Raw genomic sequence first — 27,792 nt, forward strand, 5'->3', positions numbered from 1 at the left:
AGGCAGCGAGCGGTCGCGGGTCCCCAGTGGGGCGACTGCCCACAAACATGGCGCCGCCCTGCTCAGCTTCTCCTCGCCGGGGCCGCCGAGCCGGGCCAGCCCTGCCAGTACTCGGGGACTTCCTCCGCGAGCCCGCTTCCTGCAAGGCTGGCATTTAAATCGGAGCCTGGGGTTGCAGGCTGCGGCTGCGGATGCTGAGCTGTAAGCGGGCTGGGCAGCGCCACCGCCTCCACTGAGCCTCTGAACTGGCGGGCAGGAGCAGAGTCAGAAGCATCCCTTACCTACATCCGAGCCAAAGCGAGAGAGGCCTGGGGAAGACCGGGGACCCCCGCACCTGGCATTTAATTGCAGGTTTGACTTTATTTCCAAGATCGCAGTCCCCCTGCCCAGTCCAGATATTTTTCCTCCCTCCGGCCTTGGTTGCTGGATGAATCTGGGGCTGGGCTTGGTCCCAGGAGTAGGGGAGGAGCGCGTTCCCGGCCCCGCGCCGTCGCCGCAGGGACCCCCAAGCCGCGCGCCCCGGCCATGGTGAGGCTGAGCCCCGCGCTCCGGTGAGGCGGCGGCGCGGCTCGGAGCCAGGAGGGCCCGCCCTGCAGGACACCTCCCTCGACGCGGGGCTCCGTGCCCTCCTGCTGGGACTGCGCGAGGGGGCAGCGAGTGGCGACCGCGATGTTCAGCTGGCTGGGTTCCGACGACCGCCGGAGGAAAGACCCCGAGGTCTTCCAGACAGTGAGCGAGGGGCTCAAGAAACTCTACAGGAGCAAGCTGCTACCCCTGGAAGAGCACTACCGCTTCCACGAGTTCCACTCGCCCGCGCTGGAGGATGCCGACTTCGACAACAAGCCCATGGTCCTGCTGGTGGGCCAGTACTCCACTGGGAAGACCACCTTCATCAGGTGAGACTCCCGGGACCCTGGCAGCACACCCTGCCCCCCAGCGCTTGGGCCCTCTGTCACTCCCGATGTCCCCTCCTGCCTGGGGACAAACCGGAAGTCTTCCCTTGAAGGCTCTGAAGAAATCTTTGTGTGGCAATGTCCAAAGCTTACCCCACAATTTCATTGTGGGTCCCCCACCCCGTCCTACCTAGTGTCTTTCCACTGCACTTAGCCCTTGGCTTAGGTGGTCACCTTGAAGTGTTCAAGTTCGGCGCCATCCCTATTCTTCCCATCTGTTGGATGGTGAAACTGAGACCCAGGAGGCACAAGTGAGAAAGCTCCTGGTTGCAAGAGTACCTTATGCTGGTAGACGTGTTTATACCCGCAGGTTGTAGGGACATGCCTTTGATAGTCAGAACCACTTCCCTTGCCTTTTAAGTCTTCAGCCACTCATATAGGGACTTTTCAGTTGCAGCTGAGGATGTGGGCCCGAAGCTTGTGGCCCCCTGTCTGGTAGAGCCACTTGTCTTTCTTTTATCAGTTTCCTCCTCTGAGCAGAGCTCCTCCATACAGCTCTCAGAGACTGGAGAGAAGCAGTGTTCAGAAGCAAATGCTTTTTTTCTTTTCCCTTGATCTTAATGGCTCAGTAATCAGATTAAAGCCTTTTAGAGGTGGGAGGGATATTGGCAATAGTCTCATCCAGCCCCTTGACTTGTTGGGGTAATTGAATCAGAGAAGTTAGATGAATCGCCCAAAGCCATGTAACAGAGTGGGAGGCCAACCTGGGATGCAGGACCTAGGCTCATGGGAGGAGATGGTTGGCTAAATGCCTATAACTTTGAGGGTCAGTCATCCATACCCTTGAATTACAGAATCCTTGGGCTGGAGGGATCCCCAAGAAGTCAGTTTGTCCACCCTGCATTCAGAGAGGTCTGCATATTGGCCACCAGTGTCATTAGCATCTTTCGTATCTTTAGAGGACAGGCTTCATTCCAGTCCTTAGTCCACACAACCTGCCATCTTCCCTGGCCTCATTCACAGCCATTGGAAGCTGTTGAGGGTGTTTGTGGCCCTCTGTGTTGAGAGTCAGGCTCGTAGAGAGCGGTGATGGGTTCAGTGACCACCCCCCAAGTCAGTGGTGCTCATCTCCTACAGAAGGTTTCAAAGCAGGGGTGCTCATGTTTCCATTCATTGACCAAGCACCTGCAGCATGCAAAGCATTCTGCTTTGTTTGGCAAAGAGAACAGAAAAGTTCACAGTCTGGTTCCTGATTTTCTAGATACTAATTTTCTCCAGCACTCAGCTTTTAACACAAGCAGGGCATGCGCCACAATACCATGTCAAGTCTGAACAAAACACCTGAAGACTTTGCCCTTGTGGACTAGACAGCCTGGCACTCAGCAGCTTTGAGAGGCTGAGTGATTGCTGAAGAAGTTGGGTTCCTGGGGGATGCTGGCTTTTGGATACCTTAGATGGTTAGAACTACAAGGACCTTTAGCGATGAATCTAGTCCATTCCTTCTTAGCTTTTCAAAAGGTCTGTACCTACTTTGAAAATCTGATGAAATCTGTGGACCCATCTTTAGAAAAAGCACGTACATCCCAAATTTCCATATAATCTTGAGGGTCCAAGGGCTGCCTTGGACTTTAGGGTAAGAACCTTTGATCTAATCCATCTCCCTATTTTGATAAACACCCAAAGTGCCAAGGGCACTTCAGAGTTACCTGGGTTCTGGGCCAGTTTCCTTTGTAATCAGTGACCTCCACCTGGCGTGGCTGATGCCCTGCAGGGAACACAGGCCATTTACAGATGGCTCCTGCCCTTGCACGGCCTTCCCCAGCCCTCCGGACACACTGGTTATAACTCTAAGTATGTTAGAGCGTCTCCTCTCCTAGCACCAGCACTTACAACTGTGTCCTTAGCTCCCAGGGACCTCATCCAGGGTCTCAGAGACCTCGTTTGCAAAACAGGAGGGGAGATGGGGAAGGTGAGTGTCCCTGGGGGTAGGATCCTGAAGCAGCAGATGTGTTTAAGTGCCTCTTGTCTGAGACACTGTCCTGGCTTTGCCTGAGTCATGCTGGCTGTTAACCGGGTCTAAGAAAGTGGCAGAGCAGGGTTGCCACAGATTATTCCTTATCTGAGGGAGACAGGAGGCCGGGAGAGGCAGATCTCTCCTCTTTCTTATCCTCCCAGTGCAGGAGTTCTCCCTTCCCGCTCATGTCAGTAACTGAATTTAGCTTGTGTATCAAAACCTGTCTCCCTTTGAGGAAGAGGCTACCAGCAGGGGAGGAGGGTTTGGAGCACAGGGAAGTCCTCCAAAACCAAATTACATGTTTTCCTTTCTTCTCATTAAATCCACTGAACAGTTTTTTTTTTAATTGGAAAATGCAGACAAGAATAAATTTGCAGAGGAAGGAAAAAATCCCTGGTCATCCCATGACTCAGGGGAAACTATTTTAAATATCATATATATATATATATATATATATATATATATATATATATATAGAAACTATATATATATATAGTTTCAGTATTTTTAGGTATTTTATAACACAGTTGAGATCATGCCATAATGTAATTTTGTATACTGATTTATTCATTTCACTTATAGCATGAGCATTTCCTGGGTCAATTAAAGACTCTTTGTAAGCATTATTTTTAAGAGCTATAAGATACTTCACTGTATGCCTTGCAATTATTCATTTAAGCAGCCTACTTCTTTTGAATGTTTTAGGTTGTTTCTCTCTTTTTTTTTTTTTTTTTTTTTTTTTGCTATTGAATATCTTTATATCTCTTTGCACAATATTTTCCCACATATTATGCTGTTTTCTCAGAGTCCCACAGTGAAATCACTAGGCTGAAGGTTGTACAGAGCTTTGAGGCTTTTAAAATTTTTTTTTTTACTTTTTAATCTTGGTGTTTAGAGTCATATTTCTGAGTTGCTTTCCAAGAGGGGAAGTTGGTACAAGAGCCCCTCCCCAAAGCAAAGAGGGCTCCACATCGGGTATCAGCCGGCCTCTCCCATCCCTGCTTCTTGCCTTGAGCGTAGTGATTCACTGAGGTCTGTGTTCTGGCCTGAACCTGCAAGGGACCTTTCCCTCAGAAACAAAGACTTGTCTCTTCATCCGCTGGCCCTTGGCCTTTTGCCTCCTCTCTCAGTTATATGTACTTGCCTCTGGGTCTATTTCTTGTCTCAGGAAGAACATGCAGAAAAGGACATTCTTCTAATCGCTAATTAACGTGCTCTGATCTCTGCCTGAAATAACTTCCCTGGCCTAAGGCCCGGCGACCCGGGGTAATAAACTAAGCAATCAATTGGCCTGGTGGCTGCTTCCTTCAACACAGGCTGCCTCTTCGGAGGACAGTAGCTCTGTGTCCCTCTGGCCCTGGCTGCCTTCCCTCCCGCCTCTGCTGTTTTTCTCTCTTCACTCTTCCTCCCTCTGGCGTGCAGCCTCCAGTCCCTCCTCTCTGGCACCCTTTGCCCCTGGTCACAGAGGTGACTAGCTGGCTGTCGCAGGGGCTGAGGAAGGCTGTGTCTCAGGGACTTCAAGCGAGGCCTGGCTGGACCACGGCGGTGCTGGAGCAGAGGGCCAGGGGCATTGGGTACGAGGCCTGGGTCTCCACAAGGAGATTTGAGCAGGTCTTGAGGGTCGTCTGGCCCTTCTAGAGCGTGACTCGGACTCTAAAGTATGCATGAGCACATGGCGGGGTGGGGTCGGGGGCTGCTCAGCTGGCCCTCCCACCTCCCCCACTTCTTCAGGGGGCTCTTTGCATCCCCCTGCAAAGGTGACCCTGCATTTCCCTCCCTCATCACCTCCCTGGCAAGCCCACTGCCTGGGCCTCAACACCTCCCCAGGCAAGATGATTCTCCAGGAAGCAGAAGGGATAGAGAAGGGGCCGGACTTCCATTCCAGGTAGACCCTCTGACCCCCGCCAGGCCCATCCTGCCAGCCACAGCCCCTGGGGCTCCTCATTTCTGTCCTCCCTCCGAGGTCTGTGGACGTCCTTCTCCCGCCAGGGCTCTGATCTGCTGGTCCCTACGTGGGGCTGGGTGAAAACCCACCCGCAAGGCCTGAGTGTTGTTCCAGGAGCAGCGGGCCAGGGGCGCGGGGTCCACCTGCCTGAGGTCAGCTTAAGATCTGCCTTGAGACTTGGGTGTGCAGAGGGAGGGCATCAGGAGACGCGTGACGGAGGAGAAGGGCCTCTGAAGAACAGGGGAACCAGGCCATGGGAAGAACACCGGCCGGTTCAGCAGAACCCAGGCTCCGCCAGGCGCCTGCCCCGTGGCCTGGCCAGGAAGTTCTAACCTCTCTGAACCATGCAAATAGTAACCGCCACCTATAGGGTCCCCCTCAGGACTAGGAGGGAGGGAGAACCAGGGTAGGGCCAGGTATGTTCCAGGTGCTGCGCTTGCGGCTTTATCATTCCCTCTCCTCTTCCCAGCGGATTCTCTAACCAGAGAGGCTGAGAGACTGGCCCTCAGGAAGGGGAAGGGACCGGACACCCCCATCTGGTCCCGCCCACAGTGCGGCGGGCCCCGGGGGAGGGGTGTGCTGGGAGCGGGCATCTTGCTGCCCCCTCCCAGGCTGGAGGCATAACCTTGGGCAGTGAGGTGAGGTCAGTCAAGACAATCTGGCCTCCCCTCTCCTTTGTGCTGGGACCACTTTGTCCCATGGTGGGGGCTGCTGTGCACCAGGGACGGTGGTGGCTGCTAGGGGAGCATGGAGCAGCTCAGACCTCAACTCAGCCATCGAGTCCCTGTTTCCTACTTCACTTTGTGTCCGTGGGGTGCTCTACAGTCTCCCTAAAGCCCCGTGAGGCCGAAAGGGCAAGTATTATTGTCTTGACCCCTTTTTAAAGCTTAAGTACACGAGACTTAGACCAAGGACACAGATACATGACACGAATACCTATAATACAAAACAGAAAGTGATGCATGCCTTTAGCATCTACCTAAAATATGCAAATTAAGAGCTATGTGATTTAGGAGGAAGAAAGTGAGTAATTAGGTTTGGAGTGAGGTGGGAATGAATCAGTTCAGGCTTCACCGAAGAGACACCAGTGCTGGATTTGGAGTCCAGGTAGAAATGCTCTGAGTGCCCACAGGCAGTGAGGAGGTATTCGTGTTCTCTAACGACTGTCTCTGCCAGTCCGGGCAGGTGTCTGGTATAACCGTTGCTTTTCCCAAACCTCATGTATATCATCTTAAAACCTTCACTCTGTTTCTCTGAGCTCGTTAGAAATGCAGTATTATCCCATTTTATGAACTGGGAAAACTGAGGCAATGGGTTCTTGAAGCCCTTGCCCAAGGCCACATCTGCAATTGAGGCACATTCCTTAACTGAGCAGAGACAGAGGGTCCAGCCAGTCCGAGGCCTCCACAGGCATAGTTTGTGGCCCCAGCCCCTGTGTTCCTCGCCTGGGCACTGTCCCCAGCAGCGGGGAGGTTTGGCCACACTGCTGCAGAGACAGGTCCACTGGGGGCAGACTGGGTAAAGATTCTTGGCCCCATGCCTTACCCAGGGTGCTTAGGTCACCAGTAAAGCAAGCCACATGCTTAGACTGCCAGCCAAGCAGGACACCAGAAAATGAGGGAAATGTTAGGAAATAATTTGCTTAAGAAAAATATGAAGAGGAGTAGTCATGGGAAAAATCAGAATTGCACTGGGCTTCCTTACACCCATTTTATTTAGGGTTTAGTATTTATCTGTTTCAGATTTGATGCAAGGTGGGGTGGGGCGGCACCCAAATCTTTTCAGCTCTTTGGGCCCCTAAATATTTTTATTCGGCCCTGAGCTCGGGCTACCTCTATCTCAATTTGCTCACCTGCAAAATTGAAATAATGTGCTGCTAGAACTGATTAAGTGGGATGATCTGGGAAAGGTCTCAGAACAGCACCTGCCTCACAGTGGGTGCCCTGCCTGCCTGTCCCTCCTGTATTCTTTCGCATCTCCCTCTCAGCTGCTCCCACCCAGGCTTGAATTAACTTTTCTTTTTTTACACTGCTGTGGGAATGTTTGCGCCTGGCAACAGAGGCGATCTGTATCACTCCCCATAGAGAAGCAGCCATGAGATCCCTCAATAGGTTTTCCTCTCTGGACATAGTAGCAGCTTTGTTAAGGGGGACCTCAGGGCTGCAGGCCATCCCCAAATGTCCCTGAGAATTTACCCAGCCCTGGGTTCTCTGCTTCGCCTGGCTGTGTCCCTGGACTTGGTTTTGCCAGACCAATGTGTGGTCAGCAAATCTAGGGTCAGGTGGGTTTAGCAGAGGGGCAGGACAGCAGGTCCAGTCTCCAGGCCCCTGCTGGGTTGCCTGAGGCTGTGGCTCCAGAACATCCCAGGAAGTGACCCCCACTGTGCTGGGAAGCGTCACCCTGTCACCCTTTGTTCATCTGCCAGGGCACTGCGTCTCTCTCTGGGTGGAATCTGAGACGCCTGTGTCAGGGAGATTCTTCATCACTGCTGGTTGGCCCTTTTCAGCCTGGGCATTTTTGAGGCTGCCTCAGACTGTCTTTCCACCCTTGTCTATTTCAGCCATCCCTCCTCCTGCCTCAGGATTTGCACATCACATCCCCTGCGGGGCTCTGCTTGGGGCTTCTCACCCAAGCACCTACCGAGACAGGTGCTTCCTGCACAAATAGGCAAGACTGGAAGGGGTTTCCCAGTCATGGCGCTGATTCTCATGAAACTGCTTCAAATTCCGAGACTGTATTTTGAGAGCCAGTGGGCCTGCTCTGGTCACCTGATAGCAACAGCTTTTACACGCCCCTCACTCACTGAGGCTGAGCTGTGGGCCCCAAGACAGACGTTTATGGAGATGAGGAGTTCCTGGTTTGTGGGCCCGGAAGCCCCTCAAGGACGTGGCCCCTGGCCGGCCTCCTGCCAAACCAAATCCCTTTGTGTCCGCCTTGTCTCACTTCTCTTTCTAGTCCCAAGGAGTGCTCAGCCCTTGTGCATTTCCTGGCCAAGGAGAGACCTCCGGCAGGAAGGGAGACAGTGAATATATTGGTTAGGAGCTGGAATTCTCAAATCCAAGTGCCGGGTTCAAATCCTAACTCTGCTGTTTACTGATTGCGTAACCTGCAGCAAATTGTTTAAGCTTCATCTTCTCCTCTGTAAAATGGGATGGTCACCTAAGGGCCAGGTACTGGTTTCAGTACTCAAGGTCTGTAACTAATTTAACCCTCAGAACACCCGGTGAGGTGGGCTCCCCCTGGGGCCCGTTTGGTGATGAGAGTCACAGTGCTCATGTCAGAGGAGACGTGACCATGGAACAATACCATCTGGGGAAAGTCTAGAACAGTGCCTGGCATGTCTCGGGTGCTTCATAAATCGAAACGATGGTCTCCCATGTTAGGGAGGAAGGTGCTGAGGTTTGCAGGGGTCGAGAACCTTCCGAAAGGCACACCCCTTGTGGTTAGAGGAACCAGGTCTGCTGGCTCCAGGCCCTGAAGGTCCCTGCCTCTCCCCTGGGACCCTGAAGGAGAAGTCACGCGTCAGAAAGCAGCAAGTGCCATCCAAATGTGCAGCTACGGTGATGTGTTCTCATCACAACGCGCCTTTCAGAACGGTCCTCTGACGGGAGGAGATCCTATCCTCACACCCAGATTGTTGGGCTGGGAGGCTGGAGGGAGATGAGGGGCTCCCCAGAGCAACCTAAAACCTTGGCTGCAGGCGGGGCGGCCCCCCCGGGCAGCAGCTCCGCCCCCGCATCTCCCCTGCCAGTTCCTTGGTTCCTCGGGGAGGGAGCCCATAGCCACCGGACTTGAACTGCCCTGGAACCACGGAGTAAACCAACAGCTCAGAACACAAAGGGATGTCGAGGAGCCGGAAGAAACCCCAGCGAGTCTCCCTGGCTGCCACCCCGCTGGGCAGAGCCGGCCCACCTTGGGGTGGGGAGCACAGGGTGGACAGAGAGCTCAGCCCTTGGACCACCCGTGGACAGTCTAGAACAGTGCCTGGCACGTCACAGGTGCTTCATAAGTCTGAACAACGATCTCCCATGTTGGGAAGGTGCTGAGGCCCTGACTTTCCGTGAGGCCTTGATCAACTTTCTGGCAGTGATTTCCTTAGTATAGAGGACAGTTAGCAAAGGATTTGGTAATAGTCTGATAAGAGTTTGGGTTCCAGTTGTTTTACTTTGAGAAAGCCACGTAACCCTTCAAAGCCTTGGTCTCCTCAGTGCAGTCGTCCCTGCATATCCGAGGGGACTGGTTCCAGGATCTCACCTCCCCTGCAAATGCTCGAGTCCCTTATATAAAGTGGCCTAGTATTTACATATGTGTGTAGAACTGAATCACTTTGTGCACACCTGAATCTAACACAGACGACCTTCAGCTGGGAAGTCTACAATATTCTGTGTAGGAATCGGTTTCTAGCCATTTCTGAGTCCAAACCTTGCTCTTTTTACCCTCTACTCCTTCAGGGAGGGAAAAAAAGAAGGGTCAAGAAGGACAGATTTGATATTTTAAGTTCAGCTGAAATCCCACCTTCTGCACAGAGGTTTTCAGATTCCCCATCCATGAAGATCTCTCCCTGCCGTGAAATCTCCCTGCTCTGGACCTGCCCCTCTGCTGTGACTCACAGCTGTGTCTGCCTTGTGGTAGACGTGCAGTGTTGATCTGTGAACAGAATCCCTGCATCGTGACTGTGCTCCCTCCTGCCAGGTACCTGCTGGAACAGGATTTTCCTGGCATGAGGATTGGACCCGAGCCGACCACTGACTCCTTCATTGCGGTGATGCAGGGAGACGTGGAGGGGACCATTCCGGGGAACGCCCTGGTGGTGGATCCAAAGAAACCTTTCAGGAAACTGAACGCCTTTGGCAATGCCTTCTTGAACAGGTGAGCGCAGAGGTAACACACAGGCCTTGGGGGCTCTCTTTTCTTCTTGGAGTGTGAGAAGTGAGAGGGCGGAGCAGGGACTTGGAAGTCTGTACTTTTTCCAGACCTGAAATCTCTCTTGATTGTCCCTTTCTTGCTGGGAATGACCACCATTGATTAGGGATATGCAAGCTGCAAATGCCGGGCTGATTTCTCCTTATCAAGGAGCAGGGAAAGGTTCAACTAGTCAAATCACATCTCTCGAATCTGAACCTCTCTCCAACAAAAGCACAGAGGGCTGCTCTGTGTGGTTCTCAGCTTTTTCCTAGACTCTGGAAGGGATTTGAATTCAACTGGAAGGAGGCAAGGGAAGGTTCCCCTCTGATCCTGGACATTGTTGGTACTTGGGGGAAGGAGCTTGGACTTAAGGTAGAAGCCCTGGCTTTGAGCACTGACCCTCCTACCAAACTCACTGTGTGACCTTGGACCAGTCACCTCCCTAGGACAAGTCAGCCTGCAGACACCAGGGTCACTGGGTCAATTTGAGTGGAGGAAGCTCTAGAGATGCTTGGCAAGGTGACCTGGGCCTCCCCATTGTTCTGCTCAACTGGAATACAGGCTGGCCCCCAATCACGCTTGTTGTAGCCACACCACAATTGTGCATGTGTATTGCATTAAAATTCTTTTAAGCTGCTTCCTCTAATTGAAGGCATTTAGAGTAAAGGTAAAGACTATAGGCATTGGCTTCAGACCAACTTGGGTTCAAATTCTACCAAATAGCACCACGGATGTTAGACAGATCACCTAACTGTTGTGTGTCTCACTCTTTCCATCTGTAAAATAGGATAATAGTAATACCCTCCTCCAAGGCCAGAGGACTTTGTAGAAAAGTTGGCATTTGACACAAATGTTTGATGATGAATGAAATTACACTGAAAGGGGTTTTTTTTTTAAGGATATTCCAGGCAGAGATACGGGGAAAAATATATATAAGCAGGGAGAATTAAAAGAATGTGGCTTAATGCAGGAATACTCTGATGAACATAACCACACTGCGTACATACATAGAAGGCATTGTGAGGTTTCTGCTCTTCTGTAAGCACATCCACTGAGGGAATAACAAGGAGTGGGGGCTGTGGGGGAAAGCCCCCTTCCCTCCCTGCAGCCACACGCAGGGAGGCTACACCTCAGACGTCTGCTTCCCATCTCCGTGCTGCCCAGTGGTCTTCTTCGCATCCCTCAACATCCCCTCTCCCCTTCTCTCCAAACACTCCAGCCTCCTCGCCCAGCAGATGACCTTGCTTCCTGTTCTAGAGAGGATGGAAGCCCATCTCCATGGATGCCCTGTAATTGGTTTGTTTTCATCTGTCCATACACGGCGTTTATTTGCATCAGTCCTCCCTCCCCCTAGCCTACAGAGAGTGGAGTCCTCTCTTTCCCCTCAAGGTCGGCCTCCTCCCTCCCTGCAGTGTGCTTCGGGGCCACCTTCCCAGGGACCGCCTCATCAGGTAGTCTCCTTCTTACAGCTCCACCCTCCCTTGGCTCCTTCTCCTCCACATGGAACAATCTCCTCTTGAAAACCCTACAGGAGGCCCCACCAACTCTCGCTCTCACTTTCCACCCATACCAAGTTTCATCTCCTCACTTCTTCCTGTCCCCTAACCTGCGGAACATGGCTTCCCCCTGTCGCAGCTGCCCATGTGAAGGTCATCCAGACCTCCTAGTGATAAGCCAGGAGCGCTCTCCATCCTTACGTTACCCCATCTCCCTTTGGTATTGGTTTCTCTCCATCTCCATCCCCTCTCCACTGCTTGGGCCTCCTCCTGCCTCCCTAGCCAGACCCTCTCCAGTCTCCTCTGGTCCCCTTCTTCTCTGGCTCCTGTGACCTGGTGTCACCCTTAGCCTTTTGCCATTCTCTCTCCATGCCTTGACGACAGCCCTGACCCCAGACACCAACCCCACGTTCATGACCTTCTGGTCACCAAGTGACAGAAACCCAGCTCAAACTGGCTTCAGCAAAATGTGAAATTTCTTGTAGAAAGAAATTCTGGGGTGTGCCTTAGAACCTAAGGACCAGAGTGTGGCTGGGCCCCTGGCATAAGGGAAGCCATCAGCGTGGATAGGACAGGGGCTGCCACGTCCTTTTCTGCCCTGGTGTCTAGCAGGGCGCCACAAACACAGCAGATGATGCATCAAGATTTGCTGAAGTGAACTGGACGGCCTGACAACCATCATGTTGGACTGTGTCACTCTTTTGCTGAAAATGTTCCAATGGGCTCCTACTGCCCTCCATGTAAAATCCACATTTCTTAACGCAGCCCTCAAGGCCCTGGTGATCCGGCCCCTGCCCCCCTATCCGGCCAGTGTCTTTGTGCTCCAGCCTTCCAACTCCACCTTAGTGATGAGTCCCCCCTGGAATGGTGCCTGCTCTCTCTCTCTCTGTCTCTCTCTCTCGCATTTCTCTGCCACACTCGCACCTGCTTCTACTAGTTCCCCAGGGCTGCCAGAACAAATTACCACAAACTGAGTGGCTTTAAAATAACTCTTGACTCAGAGTTCTGGAGGCCAGGAGTCCAAAATCAAGGTGTTGGCAGGGCCAAGCTCCCTCCAAAGCCTCTGGAGGAGGTTCCTTCTTTTCTCCTTGTGGCTTCTGCTTACTCCGGGCATTTATGGGCTTGTGGCAGCGGAATTCTGATCTGTCTCCATCCTGACAGGGCCACCTTCCCTCTGTGCCTGTCTGTGTCTTCACATAGCGCTCTCCTGTCTTATAAGGATGAGGCGCCCACCCTACTCTAGTATGACCTCATCTGAACTGATTATGTCTGCAATGACCCTATTTCCAAACAAGGTCACATTCTGAGCTACTGGGGGCAGAACTAAAGCAGATCTCTGGAGGACACCATTCACCCACTAACACGGCTCTCTCTCCATTATTCTTTGTCTCAGACTGGAACTGCTGTCTTCCCTCCACCACACACACACACACACACACACACACACACACACACACACACATACACACACACACACACACACACACACACACACACACACTGCCTCCTCCAGGAAGCCTCCCTGGAAGCCTTCTCTCCACCTTAGATGTCCCGAGCCCTTCAGACCTCCCTTGGGGTGCTGGTCCCATCGCATGTCATATTGTGGTTGTTCTTGTTCATACCTGTGTTCCCTGGGGGGCAGAGGTCAGGGTCTGGACATCATGGTGTCCCCAACAGCAGGGGCTCACAAACTTAGGACCCCAGCTGCCTGGGGATCACCCCGGGAGTGTCCTCAAAGTACAGCTCCTGGGCCCACTGGAAGGTGGCCAGGCTTCAGAACCTCTGCCCCAGGGCAGGGAGGGTTAGGATGCGGCCGCAAGGTTTCGAGAGACCACGGGATGGTGGCTCACCGCAGGTCCCCTCTCCACCCATGCAGGTTCGTGTGTGCCCAGCTGCCCAACCCCGTGCTGGAGAGCATCAGCGTCATCGACACGCCGGGGATCCTCTCTGGGGAGAAGCAAAGGATCAGTCGAGGTAAGCGGGGCACCTGGGAGGGTTGCCTCTTGCTCTGCGCTGTGTTCCTTCTGGTCTGTTCTCTCACTTCCATCCCAGGAAAGAGGCTCCCAGGGCCTTGCTATCTCTTAACAAGCCAGCGGTGCCTCGTGTACCATGTGGGGTCATCCTAAGCAGGGGCCAGTGGACAATTTCAGGTCCACTGTAGCTCAGGACACCACTGGCCTCAGTCTTCTCATCTGTGAAATGGAGACATGACTGCCTGCCTTACTCACCTCATCGGGTTTATTCATGGGCCAGACCCTGGCTTGTTTCTGAAGTTCCTGCCATCCCTGCCCCGGGGATTAGGGGGTACAGTTCTGCAGGGAAGCAGATGCACTTCCACCAACAGCGTGAGGATGGCTGTGTGCTCTGGGCATCAGACTAGGGAGCTGGTATGTGAAAGCATTTGACAACTGCTCAGTCCCGACAGATGTGGGTAACTGTTCATCAAGGGAGGTTGTCGTGGTGGTTAGGAGATGAACTCTGGAGCCAGGCTGCCAGAGTTCCAAGCTGCCTCTAATGCTTCCTGGCAGGGTGACCTTGACAGGTTTCTTTCCTTTAGCTGGTTCATCTGTAGAGGAGGGGACATCTTTCTTTCTTCCTTCCTTCCTTTCTTCCTTCCTTCCTTTTTCCTCTCTTTCTCTCTCTTTCTCTCTCTCTTTCTATCTCTTTCTCTATCTATCTATCTTATAGGGCTGTCTGAGGATTAAAAGAAATAGTGCAGGTAAAAAGCTTTCTGCCTGGCAACTAGCGAGTGCCCGAGAAACATGAGATGTTACAGATCATCATCATCATCGTTTTTTTCTAGCTCTAAAATACTAGATGGATTCTGTAAAAAGCTTGAAACTACAGTCCTGGCTCCCCACCCCCAGCCTCTCCTGCCACACCCTGCTGTGTGCCCTGGGTAGCCCCCTACCCTTTCTATGCCATGTACTCTATTTCTGGTAAGAAAAGCTGATGAAGCCACACCCACCCAATACTGGAGCTGGGAGCTGGGCTGGAGCCAAATCAGCACTCAGAAGCCAGCTTCCTGGAAGGGAAGACTTTGGACAGGCAGGAGTCCTCTGGGCATCAGCCGGAACTCTCCCCCGAGCTGACCTTAGGTGACTATCTGCCTTCCTCTCGCATGTGCCTCGTGGGTGAGGGGAGCATGTAACCCACTGCCCTGGGCGGGGAGGGCCGTTTCACCCGCTCCTTCCGGCCGGCCTGCCCTCTGTAAGCACCCTGGTACTCTGCTTAGGGCCCCACGGAGGGGCAGCTTGGGTGGCTCTCTCTTGCTTTTATTTGTCTCCCTAAATACTCCCTCTCTCCATCCAGTCCCCACCCTCACCCCCTAAGGGTTCATCTAGACTCATTCTGAGTTTAGGCTTACAGGGGATTTACTGTTTCACACAGCCTCCTCAAGGAAGGCTCAGGGAAGGCCAACTTCTTGACCTGAACTATCTAGGGTAGGTGGCACGTGGACCTGCAAGGCCAGTGCAGCCTGACAGGTGGGTGGGTCCAGAGGGGACTCCAGCCTTCAGGGTTTCCAGGGGCACTAGATTGGGAGTTCAGAGCATTGGGTTTTAGAACCTGTGGGTCTCAACAGGTCACATTTGTTTCCTGCTGAACCTTAATGTCCCCGTGTGTAGCAAAGGGTAATGATATCCATCACTTGACCTAGTGAGGTCCACAGACAGTAATGGAAATACAGACATCAGCTCTGGGTCTGGATCCTGGTGAGCTCCCTTCCCTCTCCATTATCTGCCAGCCAGGGCCGCCCCTTATCCAACCCCAAGGGAACCTATGTGAGTGGCCTCCCTTGCAGTTGTGCAGTGCACAGCCTGTGCAGCTGTATGTGGCTGCCCCGCTTCTAGGGACTCCTGCCTTCTCAGCTTCTGTTCCATTCCCTTTTCCTGTTCCTCTGTCTTCTCTCCTGCCTTTATCTTTGGACCTCAGTGGCTGCTCCACGGCAAACTGGGGGCTTGGTTTTCTTGCTTGTCCTTCCTGTCCCCTCCCACCCCTCACTGACTAAGCACCAGGTCCCCCCCTACCTCTGGGAGGAGTGATGGTCCTATGATATCTACACAGGCCAGTTTATTCTCTGCCCTCCTGAGTCTAGACTAGAAATGCAGCTGGCAGAAGTAGCCTGTGATTAAAAAAAAAAAAAAAAGAGCTGAGAGCTGGGCTGCCGGTCTTGCATCGTCAGCCCAGGGCAGTGCTGACCTCAGCGTTCCACAGAGACTGGAAAATCAGGGAATATCAGGCCCCCTCAGACGTCAGAGGCAAATGAGGAAAGTTTCCAGTATGAAGAGACCTTCCTCAAAATCAGCCAGAGAACCTATAGTTCAGTTTATACCTACACACACACCCCCACACTCCCTCCATTCCCGCCTGCGCACACACGTACACGCAGCATGTGCACAGAACCCAACACATTTTGCACACTTCTTGCCAGGGGCTCTCAGAACTCGAATTGGTGCTTCTTGCCTTCCTCCAGCCCAGAGCCAGGCAGGGCCCCATGGACAGTCCGTGCATGGCCCCTGGGTAGCCCTGCTGGAGCGCACCTGTCTGAGGGCGTGTCAAGCCTGAAATCCAGCCCACGTTCTGCTCACCAGGCCTCCCGCCAGGCACACGGCTGTGTCTCACCAGAAAAACAGGACTTGCTGTCAAGTCCACACAGAGCTACCTCTGGGCTGCGGCCCCGGTGTGCCACATTCTGGAAAGTGAGCTACTCTCAAGGGCTCCCCAGGCCGCAGGCTTCACAGGAGGGAGCACTCAGGCCCTGGGCCAGAGCTGGGCAGAGTGAGGTCCTTGTTCAGGTTGTGGCCTCTCTGCCTGGGCCCGGGGGTGCGGTGAGTGTCTTGAGGGGAGAGAGGAAGCAGGGGACATCCGGGAGCCTGAGCCCTGGAAGTCCCGGTCCCGCCCTTGTCTCTAGATGCAGATGCACTGGGATGGGCAGGAGAGGGGCTGGGAAGCAGTTCCTGGACGTGACAGGATGTGCCCAGCCCAATCTCATTACTGGGAAGAAGCAAGGATGCAGTGGGAGTGGGAGGGCTCCGGAAGCCAAGTGTCCTCACACTTGGGAACCACATTTCCTGTCAGCATCTCAGCGAGAAATCCCCACAGGCCCCACCCTTGAAATGCAACCCCTCCACGTGTGGTTCACATCACTCCCAGCAGACCTGGTCCTGTACAGGTGAGCTCGGTGGGGCCAGAGCAGGTAAAAACTTGCCGGGTCTCAGAACTGGGATGGGGACTCTGGTCCCCATGGTTCCCAGCACAGTGCCTTTCAGCACATTATCGTGGCCTGTCCGGAAGGAGCACAGGGAGGAGTGAGGGCAAACCCACACCTACAAGTTTCCCTTGAGGGACCTCAGAAGGTCTAGGCTGATCCTCACAGCCTCCCATCCCCGGCCTGTCCTGTCATTTTCTGGGGCTTCTGGGGCCCCAGACCACATGTGGTACATACATGCCTGTTGGGGGCATCACTGCGGAGACAGAGCAGCAGAGTCCTGAGTCCCTTCCAAAGGGCTCGCCGACACCTTTTGTCATTGGAGAGGCCTGTGATGAGTCTCTTGGGCCACTTTTCAAGGTTACTTCTGGGAGGCACGCAGTGTGACCTCTGTTCCCAATTGTTGTCTGAACTCTTCCCACATTCTTTTAATTTCTCTTTTGCTAAAATGTCTTCAAATATTGAAAGAGATTTTGGGGGCAGGATCGTACCTTTTATGTACCCACCACAAGTAACTGTCTGGTGGGAGGGCTCAGACCCCTGAGCTCCAGCCTCGCAGGGCTCTGAGCCAAGAAAGGAGAGTGGATGAGAATCAAGGGTCTGGGTCCTGAGTTTGCCACCACCTGGCTGTGTGAGCTTGGGTGAGCCCCTTAGCCTCTCTGCCCCTCTCCCTTCCCTATCCGCTGTCCCCTTCCCTTGGCTGGTTACCTCCTGACACATGGAGAATTCTGAGGATCAGATGAGATTGTGTGGCTGCAAACACAAAGCAGTGCAGCCTTGTCAGCACCGGGCACTGCGTTCCAGGCCGGGGAGGAAGCCAGGGATGACTCAGGAGTTGCTGCACTTACTGTCTCATCAATTTCCTCTGCCTGCCATCACTTAGAAGTGCTTTCTTTGCAGTCCTCTGGAACCTGGGGGCAGTAGGGAGAGCCCCAGATCCCTGCAGGCTGCCCAGTGTCTGATTCTGGTGCCTGCAGACCAGATCTCTTGGAGCCAGCAGACTTGCTATGGGTAATTCCAGGAAGGCCAGCTTCACCGTCAGTCTCTCGGAGCTTGACTCTCCCACCACCCACTAGTCCACATCTCATGAGCCCCCGGGCTGCAGCAGGTGCTCAGGGGCTCCTGTTGTGGGCTTCAGAGCCACAACAGCGGAGGAAAGGGGCCCTGTCTCCGCAGACATCACAGCAGAGCCTCCAGACTGAGTCTGGGCCCTCCCTCCACTATCTTGTTGCCGTGGTTCTACTATTGACCCCTCATCAGTCAGTCATTTTTATCCCATTTTACAGCCAAGAAAACAGAATCAGATTTGCCCAAGGCCACATAGAAAATAAATGGGACAGCTGATACGCATAAACCCAATCCACAGAAATAATTAGATACCCAGCCTGGAGGCTGCTGGGCTCTGAACAGTCAGGAGCAGGGAAGCTGAGCTGCAGAGAAAGCCCACAGTCTTCGCTTAACCCTTATGCAGCCACACCTGGGGAGAAAGCACCTGCATTACTGAGTTTGTGATTTGATAGCTGCTTGCCAGGGCATGCAAAATTTGCAAAACTAGAGGGTGAATTGAAGGCCTCTGTGCTTGCGAAATCCTGGAAAGATTTCCCCAAAGCCATCCACCTGTCCTCAGACAGGAGCAGGCTTCACATAGGCACCTGGGGTGTTTAAGACCACAGCCCCCAGCCTTCTGTCCCCCTGTCCTGCAAGAGCTTCCTTGTGTCTAAACTCCATCTTGCTGTACTCCCCACCCTCACACCTCCAGTCTCAGAAGCAGGGAGTGGTGAGCTAAGAAAGGAAACCCAGAGATCTAGTCCAACCCCCTGGTTTAACAGGCAGAGAGAGACCAAGGACCAGAGAAGGAAGGCTGCTTGCCTAAGGACACACAGCCATTTAATGGCTGAGCAGAGACTAGAGGTGAGCTTGCCCTGGCCAGTGCTCCTCAGGTGACCCCTTCAGAGCATACCCATCTCATGGAAACTGGCGCTTGGAAGGGGGCAGAGCCAGAGGAACGGCCAGGGTCATAGGCAAATGGTCTCACCAGCATCCTTTTCTTTGGATTCTCACAGCAACCCTCTGGCAGGGTCTAGTGGATTAGTTCAAAGACCAGAAAACTGAGGCCTGGGGGTGACTTTTTCACTGTCCCCAGGATATAAAAGGCAGAACAGGGCTCACATTTCAGTTCTGTTCAGCCATGACTGCTGGAGCACCTTCTGTGTGCTGGGCACCGTGCTGGGCGCAGGGGAAGCTGAGAAGGGCGCCCTCTCCTGGCCCTGCCCCACCCCGCTCCCAGGGCGTGAGGGGATGATGCATCCAATGACTGTCCGGATGGTCCCTATGCTTTCCACGGTTCCCATGGTTCCGTGCGTGAGCAGAGAGGTAGGTCTGCCCGAGGGCGCCTGACCTGGCCCTGGGGGCAGGAACAGCCAAGGGGCCGTGCTGTTCCGGCAGCAGTGACCTGTGCTGTCACTCTCTCCCCCGCCCCACCCCACACGGGGGGCTGGTCAGGTTGCTGGGATTTGCTCCACCCCCTCCAAAGCCCTGCTCTTCTCCGAAGCTTCTCTGGCCCCTTCACTTTCCGCAGCCCATGGGTGGCTGCAGCGCTGGGCTTGGGGTGGGAAGACCTGAGTTCTGGTGCTGATCCTCCTGCAGCTGCATGGCCCTGGGCACGTCTCACCCGCCCTGAGCCTTGTCGTTAAGCGCCCAGGGCTGGCTGCTCTGGCTGCCCAGTGGCTGTGTGCTGAGCTCTGAGGGCGGAAATGGGCTGTGCGGGGATGGGGTGGGGAGGACACATGGCGTGGGGTGGGGGTGGGGGGCAGCAGCAGCTCTTCCCAGCTGCGCCCCACACACACACACCATGGCCTGTACTGACACAGCTAAATCCTTGTCAGGCGAGATTTGGGAATAGGTCTCAGCAGAGTGCCAGAGGCCTCCGAGCCCTGCTGCTACGGGGAAGGCAGACTTGTGAGAGTTGCAGGCACCAGAGCAGCAAGGCCATGACCCCGTTTCTGGGTGGGGAGGTTGGGAGAGGCGAGTAGGTTGCCCTGATTTTCTGAGCCCTCTGGCCCCCTTCCTGCCCCCAGCTCTGGGGGACTGCCTTTGGGTGGTGAGACTGAGACTGCCCTCCATCTGGCTGTGCTGAAAGAGATTAATAATATCCTGGAGTCAGCACAGGGAAGGGAGGGTGGGAGGGGAGAGAGTGGGTACAGGCTGCAGGCCCACCTGGAGCAGGAGTGCAGGGGCCTCCTAGGCTCCGGGGGAGCTGCTGGCTGGGCGTGTGCGTGGGATGTGGGGGAGGCAGGGAGGTGCCAAGTGCAGGACCGCTGCCCACCTGGCCTGTGCAGGGAGCCCAGGGCCCCACGGCCTGGTCCAGTCCTAGACCCCCACTGGCCCGCGATTGAGCCCTCATCCCAGAAACTCAGGTTTCTTGTCTGGGAAGGATATTACTTCTCACTGTGCTTGCCTCTGAGGGTGCTGTGAGGGTGAAATTGAGGTTGTGGTGTGAACTGAATTGCGAACTGAGCCATCTGGGTTTTAACAAGCCCTCCAGGGGATTCTGCTCAAGTTGAGAACTGCTGGTACAGGCGATCAGAGCAGCTTCAGTTTGACTCAGTTGCAAGGCGGCTGCCTAGTGACCTGCCCTGGTTTCTAGTCTCCTTCATGAAGCAGGGCAGGGACTGCTGGCTGGCTTTTTCCTGATTGCTCAGTCTCCCACTCAATGGTGGCAACAAGCTTAGGGCCCCAGGGTATATGCCTCTGTAACCCTTGTAGTGGGAGCCAGGGTTGTTGATCCTACCGTTGGACTTCTGACTTTCTTGCCAGAGCTGTGGCACTGGGGAGTGGCAGCAGGCCTGATACCTCCATTTGCATCCCAGTGCTGCTGCTCCTGGGCTGTGTGCCCTTGAGCAAGTCACTTTACCTCTCTGAGCCTCACTTGACCATCTATTGCCCTCTATTTTCTAGAAGAAGATACTGAGGCACAGAGAGGTGAGGCTGCTTCCAGCTCTTAAGGGTCAGTGAATATGAGGCTGAATCTGCAGACTGTTGACATGACCCTCCCCAGCCCCTCCCAGATCCACTGCTACTTGGGGTTGAGTGGAGCAGGTGCTGTGGGGCTCCTGTAACCAGCCTGATCTGAGGCAGCTCAGTACCCAATAACCAAGGCATGGCAGTTAGAGATCTGTCACATCCTACGGAAGAAATCCCTTGTGGTTTTAAGAGCTAGGAATTTGGAGGCTGCGTCCAAGGAGTAAGGAAGGAAGTGAGCTCATGGACCAGCATGAGAACAAGGCATGTGTCAAGAGCCTCAGGTTTCATCCAGACCAGTGATCTGGTCTGAACCGTCATCTGTATCTTACATGTTTCTGCTTCCCCAGTTTTCAGGCCTTGTTAAAAATGTATAGGTCTTTATTCAAAATGTGTTCAGGCAGGGTTCCTGGCTGCTAAATACAATAAGCAATGATAGGGAAGCTGGATGGTAGTTGTGCTTTATGGGATAATGATGTTAGTCATAATAACTAGCATTTACTGAGCAGCTGCTGTGTGCTGGGCTCCGTGTGTCTTTAGTCCTTTAAATTCTATTAACTGGATACTATTAGTCGGCCCATTTATAGATGGGAATAACACTGACTCAGAGACATTTGGCAACTGGCCCAAAGCCAAATAGTGAAAATGTGGAGGAGACAGATTTGAACCCAGATCTGACTCCCAAGACATTGTTTCTACAGCACTGGCTGCCTCTCCCCAAACCCCTACCCTGTGCCCCCAAGTCCCCAGCCCCTGACTCTGCTCTGCCGGCAGGGTACGACTTTGCTGCCGTCCTCGAGTGGTTCGCCGAGCGCGTGGATCGCATCATCCTGCTCTTTGATGCCCACAAGCTGGACATCTCTGACGAGTTCTCAGAAGTAATCCAAGCCCTCAAGAACCACGAAGACAAGATGCGGGTGGTGCTGAACAAGGCCGACCAGATCGAGACGCAGCAGCTGATGCGGGTGTACGGGGCCCTCATGTGGTCCCTGGGGAAGATCGTGAACACCCCCGAGGTGATCCGGGTCTACATCGGCTCCTTCTGGTCCCACCCCCTTCTCATCCCAGACAACCGGAAGCTATTTGAGGCCGAAGAGCAGGATCTGTTCCGAGACATACAGAGTCTGCCACGAAATGCTGCCCTGCGCAAGCTGAATGACCTCATCAAGAGAGCCAGGCTGGCCAAGGTGAGGCTGCCGGGGGGAATGGGCAGCATAGGCGGGGACAACGGCTTGGGGGAGGGGGTTCAGCTGTAAAAGCTGAGCTGCTGCCTGCCCACGCGAGGATGTCCCATAGGCACTACATCAGGAGCATCAGTCATGCCAGCTCTGGACGGGGGGTGGGAAGGCAGGGTCAGGATAGTGTGATGGTTATGATCACCTGCCCTGGCATCAGATGGCCAGATTGGAGTCAACTGCCCAGTTTACTCTGTGATCCCAACCCCAGCAAGGGCCCTGGTCTCTCTGTGCCTGTTTCCACATCAGTAAATTGAAAGACTTAGAAGATAAAGTAGAATAAAGAATGAGAAAGCCTTCATCACAGTGCCTGGTGGCCTCTGAGGTGCTTGGTACATGTGAATTGTTACTGTCTTCCTCGTCATCAACCCCATCACCAGAATTATCATCCCTGTTACTGCCTTGACCTTAACCTCCCCACAACTTCACCTTACCCCTAAGATCTAGCAAAATAGCTCAGTGCTGCAAGCAGCAGAAGAGACAAGGTGGAGACAAAAATTATTTCAGAAGTAGGAGCAGGTGGAGGGATTTACAGGAAGAGATGGGGTGGGAGCTGCCCTCGAGGAAAGGAAAGAATCAAGGTCTTGATCCAGAGGTTTCTCTCTGCTCCTGTTATGCAGGTCCATGCCTACATCATCAGCTCTCTGAAGAAGGAGATGCCCTCGGTGTTTGGAAAGGACAACAAGAAAAAGGAGCTGGTGAACAACCTGGGCGAGATTTATCGCCAGATTGAGCGGGAGCACCAGATCTCACCTGGGGACTTTCCCAACCTGAAGAGGATGCAGGTAAGCAGGCTCTGGGGCTCCAGGAAAGGGACAATGTCACACAAGCTGGCTGAGCAGCCTGAGCTTGAAGGAGGACCCCCTTGGATGCCCTGGTGTGAAACTCAACTCAGAACCAGCAGGCAGGCAGATGGCCCAGGGTCTGCCCTCCCTGTTGGATTGACCCCGGCCTAACAGGTGCCGTATCTGGGCCTGGGGTAAGACACAGAGCCCAGGGCTCCCAGTGGGGCAGGGGTGTTAGCAGGTGTTTGGAGTCTGACACCTCCAGTTTTCCCAGTCACGGCTACCGCAGGTTTGGACTCCCCACGGGGTCACGTGAAGCAAAGCAAGTCACCTGACAAATGAACATTCTCTTGGCCTTTCATTGCTTAAGTTTACCACTGAGCTCCCACTTGGGAGCAATTTAGGACATAAGCTGTGGAGAAGCAGAAGTCTGCACCGGAGATCGCCATCTTTGGGGTGCACCGTGGGCTCCTCTCTTGGGCTAGGGTCTGTGACACATGGTTCTTATGCTATCCCTGAAACAGTCCCCCAGGGGAGGCATTTCCTCCTCCTTTTACAGATGAGCAAACTGAAGTTTACAAAGGTAATTAACCTGCTTAGGGTTTTCTGAGTGTAGTGTTCACATAGGCTGCAAGTAGAAACCCCAGAAGCTGTCCACGGTCAGTACAATACTAACTGGATCCTCTCTGAGCATCTGTCTCCTCATCTACCTATTGAGGTTACAAAAGCCCCTCCTTGTGTGGAGACTGTGAGTATCCATCAGATAACATGTGCAAGGCCCTCAGCGTGGCCTGGCACAGACTATGCTCTTAAAGTGCAGTAGCAAGTTAGGGAAGATGTCACCAGTAGGGGAAGCTGGGTAGTGAGTACAAAGGACCGACTTCTCTGGACAGTTTTTGCAGATTCTCATGGTTCTGTAATTATTTAAAAATAAAAAACGTATTAAGGATGAAGCAATTAGGAAAAAAACAGCAGCAGATGTAGTAGTAATGTTGTTTTTGTTCTTGTTACTGTTAGGGTTTCAGAACATCAGTACAGTACCAAAGAGGCATTTTTCAGTTTCCTATCTGTCAAAATGAAAAGAAAGACAAAACAGACATCCAAAGTATGCGTTTGCTCATGCATCCATTCATCCCTATAGCCGCCTACCATGAGTCAGTCACTAATTTCAGAATTGCTTTCATGTAATTTGGATTTCAACTTTCAGTTTCTCTTTCTGTTAAGAATTAATGATCTGTAAGCGCACGTTTGCGGAGGATGACATTTGATAGGGATCATATGACTTTTTCAAATGGGAAGAATCCTTTTGCAGCATAAATGGTTTCACCTTCTTGCTCATTTGCCAGTCGGACGTCAGGTTCTGTTGTTAGGGATGCTGCATCAGTAATGGAAACAGTTGTCCTGTCGGGGCACATGTGGGTTGGTGGAAGCACCCACTGTGTCCCCTGGAAGATATTGGGACCTCTAGTTGGGAGCCCACCAAACACCTAGATGTGGACAGGCTGGGAGAGACAGAGGGACCTAGAGCAGAAGAAAGGGCTTGTCCTCCCTGAAGGGAGGTGAGCACGCCCAGCCTCACACTTGCTCTTGAAATGTAGCTGTGGGCGTTTTCTGAATTTTTCTGCGGTGACCTCACTGTGCTTGTCCTGAGACTGTCCCCTGTGCACCGGCTCCTCCCGTGGCCCTGAGACTGCAGTGGCCAGAGCCAGGGCAGAAGTGGGAAGCTCTCATCTTGTCATTATAGAGGCCAAGGAGAAGCTGGGTGCTGGAGACCCAGGACCTTTCAAAGCGGCAAAGACATGCAAAGCAGGAACATACTTCATTTACAGTGTGGTGGGGTCTTGAGAAGTCAACGAGGGGAGCTTTACAAACCTGCCTGCCGCCCCCGCCTGCTGTGTCAGGACCCTCAGGGAGAAGCCGATGGTTGAAAACTCTTTCCAGATAATCCCGTGAGCGCCCTGATTAAGAGCCGCTGGCTTGGGAATGACCTTTGCCTTCTGCTGTGATTTGTTTTTCGTTGCCTGTGCCTCCGTTTTTCCTTCCCTAAATGGCAACAGAATGTGATTGCCTGCTCTCACAAAGGCACGAGCTGTGGGGGGCAGAGTGAATGAGATCATTAATGGAGTGACAGCACTTCCGGCGTTTTCAGGTGTCACCCTTACCGAGGTGGACACCCACATGACCCAGTCTTCAGCGTTCAAGAACTAGCGTTCAATAGCCAAACTTAGAGAGGAATTTAATTAGTCATTCCCTAGGTATCCGCAGGGGACTGGTTCCAGGACCCTCCACAGACACCGAAGTCCACAGATGCTCAAGTCCCTTAGACAAGATGGCACAGTAGAGTTGGCCCTCCTTATTCATGGATGCAGAGCCCTCGTATACAGAGGACTGACTGTATGTGTTTTCTGGAACATTAAAGGGAATCCAAATGGATCAAACAGATAATTGTTAAGTTTCCCTTTCTTTTCCAATCCCTGTCGCTGTTCTGCTCTCTCCCGAAAAGAGCCAAGGGCCAATGTGCCTTTTTTCTCCTGCTCTCATATCTTTTATGATTTTGTGATGTGGATTCACTTAGCCTCCAGGCCAAAGAGCTGTGACCATTCTTGCATTAGTAGGAGGTAGCCTCCCCAACGGGGGAGGGATCTCCTTCCATTGCCTTCCATCCCCACCTTCTTTTCTCCCCCTCTTCCCAGGACCAGCTACAGGCCCAGGACTTCAGCAAATTCCCACCTCTGAAGAGCAAGCTGCTGGAGGTGGTGGACGACATGCTGGCCCAGGACATCGCCCAGCTCATGACGCTGGTGCGCCAGGAGGAGACACGGCGGCCCATCCAGGGGGTGAAGGGCGGAGCCTTCGAGGGCACCCTGCACAGCCCCTTCGGGCACGGCTACGGGGAGGGGGCTGGGGAGGGCATCGATGACGCCGAGTGGGTGGTGGCCAGGGACAAGCCCATGTACGATGAGATATTCTACACCCTGTCGCCGGTGGACGGCAAGATCACAGGTGCCAACGCCAAGAAGGAGATGCTGCGCTCCAAGCTGCCCAACAGCGTGCTGGGCAAGATCTGGAAGCTGGCCGATGTCGACAAGGATGGCATGCTGGACGATGAGGAGTTCGCGCTGGCCAACCACCTCATCAAAGTCAAGCTGGAGGGGCATGAGCTGCCCAGCGAGCTGCCTGCCCACCTTGTGCCCCCATCCAAGAGGAAAGCTGCCGAGTGACGGGAGGTGCAAAAGTGCAGAGCGGGAGGTGTTAGAGGAGCTGGGAGAGGCGATGTCACATACACACACACAGACCTTGAGAACAGCACTGCAGACCAGAGGGGACAGTGATCCCCAGGTTTCCAGGTGGATCTTCAAGTTCTTGGCTTTGGTTGAAGCACAGGCACACTCCCAGGGCCCCAGGTGTCAAGCCTAGGTCTCCAGCCCTCCTTCCCTCCCATATCCCACTGCCCGGAGACCTGCCTTCCCCTGCAGAGGTGGTTCCCTTGCCCACAGATGGCCCACCCACCTCCCGATTCTCCCGACTCAGAGCAGATGGAGAGGGCTTTTCACTGAATACGCAGTCCATTTTCTCCCTGTGCTTTCTCCCCCATCTTTGGCTTCCTAGTACGAAATCTGCTCTGGGACCAGAATATGTGAGGGAAGGTGGGGCGGCCGGCTACTGCAGGTGGGGAGGGGAGAGGGAAGCACCCTAGGGGAGCCAGGCCCCCGACTTGAAGAGACATGGCCCTGAGCCATGTTCTTTCCCCGGCTTGGGCCCTGACTGCTTCAGCAAACCTGGCTTTGAACCCTGCTTGCACTTCATTTCAAAGAATCCCAGAACCAGAGAGACAAGAGAAAAAAACTGGCAGGCAAGAAAGCCAAGAAACTGTCCCATCATCCTCTGCTCTCACAGCCAGTCAGGGTGGCTTGATTCCACAGATTCTGTGAGATTCGTGTTTTTCCTACCCGGCCTCTCGTGTGGATGCTTGTTCTTGACTCGCATTTTGAGTGCCAGAAGCACTGGATACACGTGAGCCCACGTGGTCCTCACCACTCTCCAAGGAAGTATGCCTTAGTCCCTCCTTTTGCAGGGAGGAGCCTGAGCCTCCGAGGGGTTTAGGTGCCCCTCCCAGCGCCACAGAGCTCACATGCGATCGAGCCAGGGCCACAGACTCTTCCCTCCGTCCTGATAAGGTGCAGGAGCCCAGTGTTTCTGGTTGAGGACAAAGCATGGAGAAGAAGCAAAGTATGCAGGCCCCTCACGGCCTCTCAGAGCAGGCTGGTGGGGGAGAAGGGCCAGCCAGCATTTGGTGGGCCATCAGTCTGGCCATCTGTCACATCACAGAAGCAAACCGTGCCTTCTGGCGATGCGCCCTGTGTTCCTAAAATCGCAGAAGCCCAACATCGCCAGCTGGAGAGTGGGCTGGCCTGCTGGGGGCTGTTTGCCTCTGTCTCTACTCCGCCTCCCACCCAGTAGCCTGAATCATCCCAGCTCAAATGCAGCCACCGACTCTTATCGAGTGGGACCTCCTTTCGGTTCTCAGAGGGCCAGCTTGAGAGGGCTGAGGTCGTGTTCCCTGCAGGACCCCCATGACTCTGCGGTGTCCTTGGCAAACCCACACCATTCTCGGTGCCCTCCTGCCTCCCTCATGGTCCCTCCCTTGGCTTGCTTTGTGGCCACTGAGCCAGTCACTTTGTATGCTATGCTCCTATTGTGATGGAAAACGAAAATAAGTATAACTTATTTTGTATCTACATTCAGACTACATAGAGAATATTCTGTGATCTATGATGTGCTTACTACTGCAGTGCATTTGTCATCAGTATTCATGTCAATATAGCACATTTATCCTTTGGTACCTTCTTGGCCACAGAGCATCATTCCATGGGAGGCTGAGGAAGAGGATCTGGGTTCTTCCTTGGGCATCTTTGGCAGAGGATCAGGGCTGTCCGTAGCCAGCATCCACAAACAGTATCCCACTGGCCTGGTGCCTCTCCGGGCTCATTGACTATCCAGGCTGCCCCGGTGGAACCACCCTGCCACTCTGGAGTGGAGCTGGTCCCTAGCTCCTGGGCTTCCTTCTGCATCCCCGCGTTTCTCTTTCTCCTGCAATGAAGGCTAAAGGAAGACCGAGGCAGAGAGGTCTAACCTCCTCTAACTCAAGTGCCAGGCCCAGCAGAGGGACCATGTCTCAGCCCTGTGCCTTTACTTGAGCTGAAGGAGAAGTGGGGAGACACAGAGGGAGGGGAGGTGTCTGTCTTTATTTTAGATGAAAGGGGGTGTGTTAGCCCCCTACATCTCCCAT

General features: G+C 53.7%; 1 protein-coding gene across 1 annotated transcript; it reads left to right on the forward strand.

Annotated features, from left to right (window-relative positions):
• On the forward strand, positions 1 to 25,865 carry EHD3 (EH domain containing 3). The gene is made up of 6 exons (XM_010948434.3): positions 1 to 896; positions 9,545 to 9,721; positions 13,130 to 13,227; positions 21,257 to 21,669; positions 22,338 to 22,502; positions 25,196 to 25,865. The coding sequence occupies exons 1-6, from the start codon at positions 670 to 672 to the stop codon at positions 25,721 to 25,723; spliced, it is 1,608 nt and encodes a 535-aa protein (XP_010946736.1). The 5' UTR covers positions 1 to 669; the 3' UTR covers positions 25,724 to 25,865.
• The last annotated feature ends 1,927 nt before the right edge of the window (positions 25,866 to 27,792 follow it).

The sequence above is a fragment of the Camelus bactrianus genome, chromosome 15, assembly GCF_048773025.1.
Source record: "Camelus bactrianus isolate YW-2024 breed Bactrian camel chromosome 15, ASM4877302v1, whole genome shotgun sequence".
Classification (NCBI taxonomy): Eukaryota; Metazoa; Chordata; class Mammalia; order Artiodactyla; family Camelidae; genus Camelus; species Camelus bactrianus.